Source organism: Acartia tonsa, chromosome 4 (assembly GCF_053477335.1).
Source record: "Acartia tonsa isolate MP-2025a chromosome 4, ASM5347733v1, whole genome shotgun sequence".
In the NCBI taxonomy this organism is placed as follows: domain Eukaryota; kingdom Metazoa; phylum Arthropoda; class Copepoda; order Calanoida; family Acartiidae; genus Acartia; species Acartia tonsa.
The window spans coordinates 42057677-42070534 of NC_137263.1; the positions used below are offsets into that span (position 1 = coordinate 42057677).

At 32.4% G+C, this 12858-nt stretch overlaps 1 protein-coding gene across 2 annotated transcripts in view; it reads right to left on the minus strand.

Moving 5' to 3' along the window:
• Sarm (sterile alpha and armadillo motif) overlaps positions 1-12858 on the minus strand; it is an 83146-nt gene that overhangs the window by 15385 nt on the left and 54903 nt on the right. For both annotated transcript variants that reach the window (XM_080158290.1, XM_080158291.1), the window contains 2 exons: positions 6601-8969; positions 718-865 (listed from right to left, as the gene is read on the minus strand). In XM_080158290.1, coding sequence (XP_080014416.1) covers positions 718-865; positions 6601-8969 — 2517 coding nt within the window. The remainder of the gene's footprint in view (positions 1-717; positions 866-6600; positions 8970-12858) is intronic.

The window sequence follows — 12858 nt, forward strand, 5'->3', positions numbered from 1 at the left end:
AAAGGACACTAAACATCTTATTTTTTTTCTTTCTTCCCAAGTTAAAAGGTAGAAACAAGCACACCCCTTTAGTTATCAAAAAAGCTTCATAAAAAAATAGTTAAAACCTGCACAAAACCAAGATAACCCATCGATGAAAGCAAAAAAATAACATAGTTTTTAAATGTATATTATTAAATTTTATTTTGAGACAAGTATTTTAATCTACTTAGGTATTTTGGGTGGTAAAATAAGACTATCCTATCAAAAGCATGGCCTAATTTAAACCATGTAGTGCACTATTGTATGAAGCATAAGATTACATTTCTTTATAACCTAACCTAAAAATATATTTTATTATGAAATTAACTCTAAGTTATGTTTATCTTTAAAAACAAGTTCTATAAAGTAGTTGAATGTAGTTTGTTTGAGAAATTGGGAAATAATATCAAATAATCAACCCCTTCAAATTTTTTCCAAAAAATATTCCAATCTATCTTCAAACAAATGGGTAGAATTATAGAGTAGCTACCAGGGATATAAAGGGATAAGACAATGGCCAGTAAATTTTTGTAAATCCAAAATGATGATACACAAATTTACCTCTTCTGTAGATTACAATTAGTGGCTGAAATATTTGGACACCCAACTTAATGATCAACCAATCAAAATTCAATAAATGTCCCCAATGTTGTTAAGCCAACGAATAAGAAAACACTTTGGGGAATGGTTTCCAACCTGTGAATCTTGTTATCAATTCCACACTCGAGCAGCAGCTGTTCATCATTAATACTAAGAAGAGTATCTCTGTCAATCCCCTTGTTCAGCATCTCATATGTGTAGATTGAATACTCTTGGCCCAGGCTCTGTAGAAATTCATTTAAACCTGAAAAATAAAATATAATTAGCACTACTATAAAGTACTTAATATATTTAAATTTCTTAGCCCAAACCAAACCCAAGATATTTCCTACAGTTTCTATGTAAGGTGCATAAAAATAATATAAAAAAACAATAGTGAAAATTTCATGGTACTCAAGCAGGCGCGGATCAGTTAGGACTACAAGAAAAAGGTTACAGCAGCGGTTAAAAAGCAGTCAAGAACCAGCCATTTACCCATAAATGTGCTTCCTGGTTAGGTAAATATTAACAGAAACAGACGAAAAAGTCGGGATAAATAACAGCTGAGTTATAAAATAGTTTATTTTAAAAATATTTTGACGAAATTTTATTCAATTTTGTTTATCTATTCTTTGATATATTGTCCGTTTTAATATTTCTCGATAAAAGGCTAACGTTTTCAATAAAATAGCCTAAAACCATAACTATGCCTCACAAAAAGCACAGAACACTAAGTGCAGCCGTTTCAAAGCTCTTATGAAAACACAAAAGATGGTCTCAAAGACATATACATCTGATTATAGTACATTCCTTTAAAAAAAACATATCAAAGTATACATATTGCTACGCTTCTAAAAGCAACGCCAAAATCTACTCCACCCCCCTTATTGAAATATGCCCAAATCTCCGCCCCTTTTCCTACCCAGGCCATCATTATTGAATGTAACATTAAATTGGGTAATTTAGGGCGGCAACATTTAATTTTTAACTACAATAGCCAGTTAATATACAAAAAAAATCAGGGAAAAGGAAAACAATTATGGAAAAAATATTCCATGTTTTTCTACTTTTCTTGTTATATATTATATAACAAATTTGTTTTTTGGTTTTATTTGCATAATTGTTAAAATAATTAATCCATTATTTTTTTTAAAATCATACCAATTTTAATATATCTAAATTGATAGGAGCTTAGATTGCAACTCCTTTATCCCTGTGTACCATTAAGGCTAATTAATATTATTTGCTTACATTTTAAGTTCATTTTATCAAGTTTTTTTTAATTAAGGTCCCTTTCCCTGATACTGGCTTATAACTTATCTCTGTATAGAACTTTTTTCTATGCAATATATTTTAAGTTTCATAAAGGCCTTTTAAATCAGTTTCTGTGTAACATTTTAGCATTTTATAGTAAGTTTGCATGTGTGTGTATGAGTGTATGCATTGCTATAGGGTATCATATTTTCCATAACTATATTCATTATCATGTCAGCCGCATTATGAGCAGACGCATTTTTCATCAGCAAGTGATAATCATTACAAAAATTAATAGTTTGATAAACCTTTTTTTTCTATCTTTACCACTTTATTTATCCATCTCTAAAACAATTTAGTTTTTCTCTTATAACAATAAAATGTCAGGAAACTAAAGGGATAAGACATTGGCCGATAAATTGATGTACACCCTCAATGATCATACACAAAATTACCCCTTCTGTTTATTAAAATTAGTTGTTGAAACGTTTGAAAACTGTACTTAATGAAGCAACAAATCAAATTTTACTAAAGTCCTCAAAGTTTATAGGCCAACAAATAAGAAAACGATATCCTAAAACATTGAGTAATAGTGTAATAAGCAGTCCATTGTCCTCCCCTATCTCTCTGGTAAAATGTACATGAATATCTTATGAAGAATAAAATAATCTTCATCAAAATAAAGTGTGAAACTCTGCCTTGAGAGCTCATAAAAAACTAATAATTTAGAATTGTTTTAGATTCATGTGACCCTCAATTCCATCTGTCATAATTTTTTTTTGTTAAGAATAGTTTTCTCTATTCCAAATTTTCATAGATTTTTATACTATGCTGCAAAATTGTTAAATGGATACATATGTAGTAAGATTATCATGTATTTTTTTAGTAGCGCAGCTAATATTCAACTAGGATGTATTTGTTAAACTATCCTGCTCTTCTATAAAGGATAAAATCAAATTTATTTTTATGTATTTAAATCCTTTAAAAATTGTTGTCATAATTAATTATGTATTTTTCTTTACTCTATAATAACGACCTAACTGTCAGAGAGGGGGGGGGGACATTGGGCTGTTTATTACACTAGTCTCCAAAGTTTTATTATAATTTTTTTTATTCGTAGGCTTAACAGCTTTGGTGACTTTAATAATTGAAGGTAGATTAGTTTATTATTAGGCTGAGTGTCAACTACTAATTATAATCTACAGAAGGGGTAAATTTATGTATCATCATTGGGAATGTACTTCAACTAATCGGCCATTGTCTTATCCCTTTAGATTCCTGCTTAATTGTTGTTTTTACTCCATTCCTTGCAAACATAATTGTTTTAGTTTAAAAATATCACATGCCTCATGACAAAAATGTGTTTAAAGAAAAGTTTAATTTAAAATTCATCAAATGCTATTCCATTAATTGTCTCTTTTATTATCTTCTCATTTAAATCTTTACATGAAATAAAAAACATTAATGTTTCAATTCTAAATTAAAATTGACTTGCTAATATTTAATTGAAAACCAGTATTTTTTAATTAAGATATATTTTACAACTTTTGAAAACCTAGATATTTTTGGGTTTTAGTTGGAAATATAACAAGCACAATGTTTCCATGAATATTATAAACCATACAATTTTCAATCTTCAACATACATTATCAAAGATGAACTGAAATTAGTTTCCGAATGTGAACACATTTTCCTAGGTGTTTCCCAATCCTATCTCAAAATTTGCTACTAGCTAAAAATTCTTCAAACTTCAAAAAAAATCAAAATTTGAATGTATTAGCAATTTATACATTTATACATTCAAAATTTTAATTTTTCAAATTCTGATTTTTTGGTTGGAAATTTGAAGCTTTTTTAGCTAGTAGTAAATTTTGAGATAGGATTGGGAAACACCTAGGAAAATGTGTTCACATTCGGAAACTAATTTCAGTTCATCTTATCAAAAATTGCACTTTATCCCTTTATATACGAGCTATCCATTAAAGACGTAAAAACCCAAAGAAGTTGTATCAACTTTTTTGCTTTTTATTTAAGATAGCTAGCCGGTTCTTTCAGTAAGTAGTAGATGTAAAATTTTTCATAGAATTCAGATATGCAATCGGTTTTTTTGTAGACCTCTTATTTTTTAAGTAATTTAAGTTTTTAAAAAAAATAATTAAGTCGGTTTTAAGGTACTAAAACGCAACAAAATAAAAGAAGAAAATAGCCAGTATAAACAAAATTAGTAAGATCTTTAATTTGACACCTTACTTTTAAAATTCTGTTGAGTAATTGTTGAAAAAATCTATTTTTTTAACCTCGGTTTAATCAAAACATTAAACCTAAATATTTTCTCATACAGACATAAAAAATATGGGTTCATATATACCATTAGAATGAGAAAAATAATATGAATCCATTGTAAGCAAAATTGAAAAAGTTTAAAAAAATTATAATAAAAATTAGAAAAAATAAAAAAGTTATTTTAAGAATTGTAACTACTAAACTAACCAATCACAAATCGCAAAAATTGACGAATCGGGAAGCTTAATCTATAAAATTAACCTATAGAATTGCCAGAAAAAAAGGAGAACGTTCATACAATATATACAATAGATACTACAATAAATATAGTGATATTAAAGAACATGTAAAGAATGAAAAATTATGAACAAATATGCATCAGTCTGTTCATAAACTTCAAAACAATGCAGTTAAAAATACATTATTGTTTCTTGTGTTTAAAAAATATCTGCTACATTGCATTGTCTTTTGTTTAGGTTTTGTTCAGGTTTGGTTCAAGCTAACCCTTTAAAGCCGAAAATTATGATTCTTAAAATAAACTTATTTTTTTATTATAGTTTTATAAAACTTTTTCAATTTTGCTTAGAATAAATTCATAATATTTTTCTAATTCTAAAGGTATATATGAACCCATGTTTTTTATGTCTGTTTGAGAAAATATTTAGGTCTAAAGTTTTTATTAAACCGAGGTTAAAAAAATAGATTTTTTCAATAATTACTCAACAGAATTTTAAAAGTAAGGTGTCAAATTAAAGATCTTACTATTTTTGTTCATACTGGCCATTTTCTTCTTTTATTTTGTTGCGTTTTAGTACCTTAAAACCGACTTAATTATTTTTTTTAAAAACTTAAATTACTTAAAAAATAAGAGGTCTACAAAAAAACCGATTGCATATCTGAATTCTATGAAAAATTTTACATCTACTACTTACTAAAAGGACCGGCTAGCTATCTTAAATAAAAAGCAAAAAAGTTGATACAACTTCTTTTAGTTTTTTATCTTTATAAATTCTTGTATAAATGTTTAAAGACCTTGGATATTGTTTGTAAAGACAAAGAAAGCAAAATTTGAAATGGCAGCTCTGAAACAAATCCCCTAAATTTAGCAAATTATACTCCAAAGAAACCCGCAATTTTCTTTATAAATAAAACAGCAAAAATTTGATTTATGCTTTAGAAAATATAATGTACAATTACATGGATGTTGCACCAGATTTTCATGTACTCTATTAAAAGTGATTCTCAAAGCTGGTTTAAATAACGATACCCTATCCTACTGGATGAACGAACTAACCAATAAATGATGTCGTTGTAAGCCACCTGATTTGACGAAAATCTTACCCCTGTCATAATATCCACGTATATTTTACATCTAGAAAAATATTGGTTAAAAGTGCAGTAACATCATATCCCAGTCCAAGATCATCTAATTTCAATCAAAATTGTAATAATGAGTTAGAAAAAAAGAGGTGAAACTGAATTTTAAACACGAAAAGCTACCTAGAGCTATGAAAAACTTCTGCAGTAATATACAGGGAGGGAGGGGACATTTGACTGTTAATTACACTGGTCCCCAATTTTTTAAAATAACGATTCATTATTCGTTGGCTCAACTACTTTGTGGACTTTAAAGAATTTTTATTGGTTAGTGCATTAAAATGAGTTTCAAAACGTTTCAAACACAAGTAGTCATCTAAAGAAGAGCAACTTTCTGTATTAACATTTGGGATGTACATCAATTTATCAGCCATTGTCTTATCCCTTTAGCTACCTGAGTAATATGTGTGTCTCAGAAAATTAAATTTTGCTAGATAAGGATAATTTGCAAAGTAGTTCTTTTTGTCATCTATTAGTAGAGGTAGACTTTAGAGAGAAAAAATTATATATATATCTTTCTTATAATTGGAAAATATGTTAAAGGCAGTCGTGTCAGATTTAAGTATTTTTCGTATTGTTTTTTTCTAGCTTCGCCCCTAGCCCTATTAAAGCCTTTGACAAATGGAAGGGGGGTTAAGACAATCTCATTTTTTTCTTCAAAAACTGGAAAAAAACCTTCCCAGTACCCAAAAAAAGAAGCTTCTGTGTAAAGTAGAACCAAATCGGTCCAGATGTTAGTGAGATCTTTCTTTACAAAGAACAGACAAATCTAGTCAATTTCATTGAGATTTTTATATAGATTTTTGAATAGATTGTTGTAGGTGTTATTTTATTTTATTATTACTTCTAGTACTTTAGTTGAAATCATATTATCAAATTTTGTATAAAGGCAAAGTTGTATAATATAATATGGTTAAATCATACTTTTAATACAAAATTATTTAACTTAAAAAATACTTGTTGTTTTTATTATAGAAAATTATTACAAGGTTTTCATATTTTAATGAATAAATTATATTTCTACATATTAAAATATAAATAATTTCTAGCTCCTAATGACGTAGTTGTCCTTGTTTTCAAAATTACCTGTCGGATCAATGCTGGAGTAATCTGTGCGCTTTCTCAAATTTGAAAGCTCGCGCAAAAACCTGCGCCGTAAAATCCCATTTCTCATCTGAATATCTTCTCGGAGCATCTCCTCCGTCAGCTGCAACAGCAAGTCTCCGTCCACCCTGCTCTCCATGAACGCCTCGGAGAACTGCGGGAAGCCGATCTGTTTGACCCACTCCATGACGTCCTCGACCGACCAGTTGGGCACCTGCTGGCTTAGCTTGTGCGGCACCTCAACGCCGACGGTTCGCAGCGCCTTGGCGGCGTATTTTGATGCTATACCGTTCGGGCTGCTGGCCAGCTTTTTGAGTGCGTCCACAGCGCCGATTTCTTCGAATATTTCAGTCATGCCATGTTTGGCTTTCAGCTCCGCCTCCATGCAGAAGTGGAAAGCGGCAAGGTTGCGCGCCTCTTCGCGTTGAGAGTGGAGAACAGGTATGAGGCGTTTCAGCCAGTTTGCACTCTGACCGCTTGTCTTTGTCGCCGCCAGCTCGGCAAAATCTGCTGGATTCTCATTTGAGATAAATGAATCAACTAAATCAAGGATGCCGCTCTTTTTAACAGCCGCCTCGTTTTCTTTATTAGCGACAAGGACAGCAATGGCCAGACAAGCGTAGTACTTAATGGATGGATCGTTGTGAAATGCGAGGGGAAAGAGCCAGGTAGGCACCTTCCGTTGGATCATGAGACCCTGGTTCTCGGCTCCGCCAAACATGGCGGCGTTGGCCAGCGCGCTGGCGCAGTGCCGCAAGGTCTCCACATCCTGGGACTGGCACTCGTTCACTACAGTGTCCAGACCACCCTTGGCTATCACATTCTCACAAGTGATCTCGTTGTGTTTAAACAAGTTTTCAATGATACCAGTGCCGAGCCTGGTTTGTCTCACATCTCTCACTTCAGGTCTGGTGTACTTTTTAGCCACCTCAACGGCCCGGTCTAAACCCTTTTCCACTACGTAACCCCTATTGTCTGTTTCCAACACTTTATGCACTAAACTTGCAGAGTTGTACTGCAAGGCCGGGTTGTTGGTAATCAACTTGTCCATCACAATGTCCATGCCGCCGTTATTGCGCATAATTTCACACAAGGTGGACCCCATGCGGTCACCAAACTTAGGGACCTCAGATGCCTTGGTCATCATATTGTTTATCTGTTGGAACCATTTGGCAAGCGAGTCTTCACTCTTTTCAATTTTTAACTGTTCCACGGTGTTTGACACAACACCGCAATATTTCACTAGAGCCTTCTCCACCTCCTTGATGTTGGTAGTGTTGCAGAGCCTGTCAAGATCATCAAAGTTTGTCAGATATTTGGACACCTCCTCCTTGGACATTTTGGTTGACACCATGCTGGTGTATTCGTTGGCACTCATCAGCTTCGAGGTGTGGGTGAAGCCGCCAGATGTGACGCTCATCTTTTTCGACGTCGCCTCCGAGGCGTGGGACTCGCTTTTGAAACTGCCCGACGCCGAGTCGAGCAACGAGCGCGAGGTGGAGGTGGCCGTGGATACATTCTCTGCAGACCAAGCGCCCACTTGAAGTCTGTTTCCTGTCATAGCCGCAGTCGCACTTTCTGATTGCACAACATCACTAACACGACTGGTCCGTGACGCGTGCTTGAGGCCAGATTCTTTTTCTGCAATGATTCCGTCTTTCTCCAGCCTTCCTCGGGTGGCCGATGACGCAATGTTTTCCTCGAAACTGATATCACCGGCCTGCACTCGCTTAGATTGCGCGGCAGAGGCTGTCGCGCTCTCAGAAATTATTTTGTCCGTCACTATTTTTGTTGTTTTAGAGGACGACGATTTTCGCGTTTCTTGAGAATAGCTGTTAGAGTTTGTTTGGGTTAGATTGCTCATTTTTGCTAGAGGACTTGCATTTGATAATGTTAGACCACCACTATTCATACAGGAGACAAGGTTTGGACTGGTTAAGGCCACGGCACTAGCGTCAGGGTCAAGATTGTTGAAATTAAGGTCAACTTCAGTTAATTCAGACAAAGGTGATGTCACAATTGGCGAGGAATCATTGGTATCATCGATATCGATCTCCCCAGTGCTCGGCATCTCCATGATGGAGGGACTTGTCTCGTTGCGCTTTAGCTGCTGCAGCTTAAGGCCACCGCCCGCACTCATACCGCCGCCGGGGACAACATTGGCCGCCGCCGACATTGACCGATGGAATGATGAGGTTTGGTTGCGGGACTCTGTCGTTGACGCCATCGAGGACAGAGTTGAGCTCGAGATGGCAGAGTTCTTCATTTCTGACAAGCTGTTCTTCAGCTCTCCCAGGGTGCTCTTCACGTCTGGATTGTTGAGGGAGGTCAGGCTGTTTCCAGACAGACCACTGAAATAAAAAAAATACATTAGTTTAACAAAATTTCTATTCAAAATAATGAAACTTAATACCTTAAAGAGTATCTTAACTCCTAGCACAATATAAGATTTGCAACTGACTTTGTGTTCTTATCTTTGTTTTAGTGCTGAATTCTAACACAATAGACAGTCAGACAAACAAAAAACAAGGATGACAACATCCATAAGTAGCGAAGCACAAAAAATCGTCGATGGGAATATACAGGTAGATTTAAAAGGTTTTTACTAAAATCAAGAATAGATTTATTGGATAAAATAAACATGAAACCTTGTTTTATTTTGCATGATGACGATGGTCAAAGTAAATTATATTAAAGATGCTCATAGCAATGGGAAAAATTATTTTGATACTGAAATACCATAAAAGTTTGAAAATTGCATCAAAAGAAACAAAGATATGGGGAAATATGTAAAACATATAAAAATAGCCAAAAACCTGATAAAAGGCAGTCTGGCCATCATGGCTGTTTTATTAAAACGACAAAAAATTTAATTTTTAAATCCTTAACTTAAAAAATTTGGAAAATCAGACCATATACTATACACTGAAGATATGGAAAAAAGTGTTAAATATATAAAAATAGCCTAAAACCTGCCAAAAAGGCAGTCTGGCCGTCATGGTTATTTTGTTTAAAAGACGGGAAATTTAATTTTGATATCTATAACTGAAAAATTTTGAAAATCGGACTATAAACACTAAAGATATGGAGAAAAATGTTAAATATATAAAAAAAAACAGCCTAAAACCTGCTAAAAAGGCAGTCTGGCCGTCATGATTGTTTTCTTTAAAAGACGGGAAATTTAATTTTGATATCTATAACTGAAAAAATTTTGAAAATCGGACCATAAACACTGAAATTATGGAGAAAAATGTGAAAAATATAAAAATAGCCTAAAACCTGCTAAAAAGGCAGTCTGGCCTTCATGGTTGTTCCTTTAAACGACGGGAAATTTAATTTTGATATCTGTAACTGAAAAAATTTTGAAAATCGGACCATAAACACTGAAGATATGGAGAAAAATGTGAAAAATATAAAAATAGCCTAAAACCTGCTAAAAATCGGTCCGAACGCCAATGATGTTTTATAGTCAATTGTGCTCCTTAATGATGGGAATGTTGTCAAAAAATTTCAGCATTCTATCTTTTATAGGAGCTGAGTAAATCCCATTTCCCCCATAGCGTTACGGACGGACGGATGGACTGACTGACGGACGGACGGACAAAGTGAATTATAGAGTAGCTTCGCTACTAAAAATAGTTGCTCAAGGACTAATTCACCCTCACAAATAAACAATAATGAAACAAATAAAAATGTAGAAATTGGAAATTTGCCAATGAAAAGATTACCGAAAGAAACAAAGGTGCATATAAGTATTACTTAACCTGTGTCATTTTTTTTTAAAAGATGGTTTTAAAAGAAAAGTTTATTCTACTGAAAGTCGGTAAAAGTAAGTCCGCACCATTAATTTTAATCGTTAATTTATTCAAGGAAGATTATAAGATATTCAATAACTATCCTATTAATTCATTATTTGGAACAATGATAACTATGTGATTTGGCATATATGTGCATGCTAAAAGAGGAACACCTTAACGTTTAAGCAAAAAATGTGAGTATGTCCTTTTTTGCGGTACGACTTACATACATAGAATTTGTGTTTAGATTTCTGAAGAATATTCCGGGTTTTTTCTCATTATTTCAAGCGCTACTCTATAAAAAATCATGAAATTGTAGGACAAGTTGTGAAGTAGCTACGCTTCATGGCTTTCTAAAATGCAATATACAATAAACACATTCTTTCTATTTTACAAGTCTTTATCAAACAATAACAAGTATATTCTTAGGAACAAGGCATCCTCTTTATTACAAAATATTTTTTTTTTGAAAAGGTAAAACAAATGGAAAACAAAATTCATAAACCAAATATGGAGCAAAATAACTCTGTGACTATTTTTTTACTGGACAAGAATAATAAAATGTATAAGTAGCGAATAAGTCTAAGAAGAGCAGGGTTCGTAATTCTTTAATTACTTTAAAATTGAATTTGATCATTTTATTTATGTAAGCTCAGGGTTAAATTGGTATTATAATGTAATCAACTTTTGTTACTTAAATCACTATAAAATAATTTAAAATTATATGAAAACTGCCAGTTTCCTTAGTTATTGAATATATTAGAAAGATTGTTATTGGTAAATTTGCATGAAGGGAATTACGCAATTATTTTGCAACCATGTAGGATCACAAAATATGGCATTTCTTGTTTATTTAGAACTAGCGGCTATTCCCCTAACATCTAAAGGATAGAGAGGGGCTAGAAAAATAACTTGAAACCATCCCAAAAATAAAATACTTAAACCATCACAAGACCAATATGAAGGCTACTGAAAATAGAGAACCCATTAGGTTCAGTAGTAATTGAGATCTTAAGCTTCAGACAAAAAACACTAACTACGTTGAAGTCCAATCTGAGCAATTTAAAATGTTATTAATAATATGAGAAAAGATGGTTTCTTCAAAAGAGACTAAGGCAACATAAAGAAATCCAAAAACAAAATTGTTAACATAAGATATAATACATTTCAAAATATTTTTAGAACAATATTAGAAGATTTTATAATTTAATTAAAAGTATATTTTAATGGATAATCTCAAATCTAGTTCACTACAGTTTTACGCCGACTAAATTGTCAAAATTTTCTACAATTTTAAATTTAAATATATTGCCGAATCCCACCTTCTAAGTAATATCATATCATATCTGATTCATGTAACTTCTTTATATAACTCTTTTTTTCTCTTTCTCCTATTTTCTCTATCTCTCTCTCCCCATATTTCTATATTCTCTTTCTCTCTCTCTCTCTTGATCAAACTTTCTTAAAATTTTGGATGCATGAAATTTTAAATAGATTATTAAGCTAATGTGAGTTTTGGTAGTAAAGTTACTCTGTAACTAGCTCAAGAACCTTCAATGGAGAGGGGGTATTTGGGATAATGATAAAAAAGTAATCCGCCCCCCGCCCTTCCCGAAAAAAAAATTAAGATAATTTAACCGGCATATAAAGAAATTTTACCCCTATAAAAATCGACGAAATTAATGTTAATGTTAAAATATATAAGTTTTCTTTTTATTTTAGATCATATAAAACTTTAAATTAGTTTACAAATTCTACTTAAGACATAATCAAATTACAGAAAGATAGACTTCTGGGAGACCACTGCTTTAGAGGTTCCTACACCAATACAAAGGATGGGAGTCCAAGCTTTTGAACCGAAGGAAAATAATCAATATAATCATGGATAAAATTGTTCTTGTTTTCCTCTGCATTAATATTGAATTTATTTGACAGAATAATGTGGCGTAGTAAATCAAACATCAAATTTAAACAAGTATTATCAAAAACAAACTAGGATAGTCAAATTTAAAAACATTATTAATTTAAATCGAGTGGAATTCACAGGTTTTTTTTGCCAGGTGGTGGAGGGAGGTTAAAACCTCTCGCATACGCTACTGGTTAGATTTAGAATGTGAAATGCCTAATTTCCAGTTTTGTCGAATAAATTTTCATCTTTGTGAATATAATGTCACACATAAAAAGAAGTTTCTCACGAAACCTGTCAAATATTCTATAATATATAGTCTTAAGTTTTTTTTGTCTAAAGGTCTAGGAAATTTCTGGTTCGAATGGACTTTACTTTTCAGGAAAGCTTTATAAATGTCTTGGTGTGATTTTAGGCTATTTTCCTGACCCCTTATATACTATTTTAATAAAATCAAAATGTTTACAAAATGAAATATGAGTTTTAAAAAGGATAATTATGCTCATAATTTGCGCAGCTACGACAAACTTATAATTC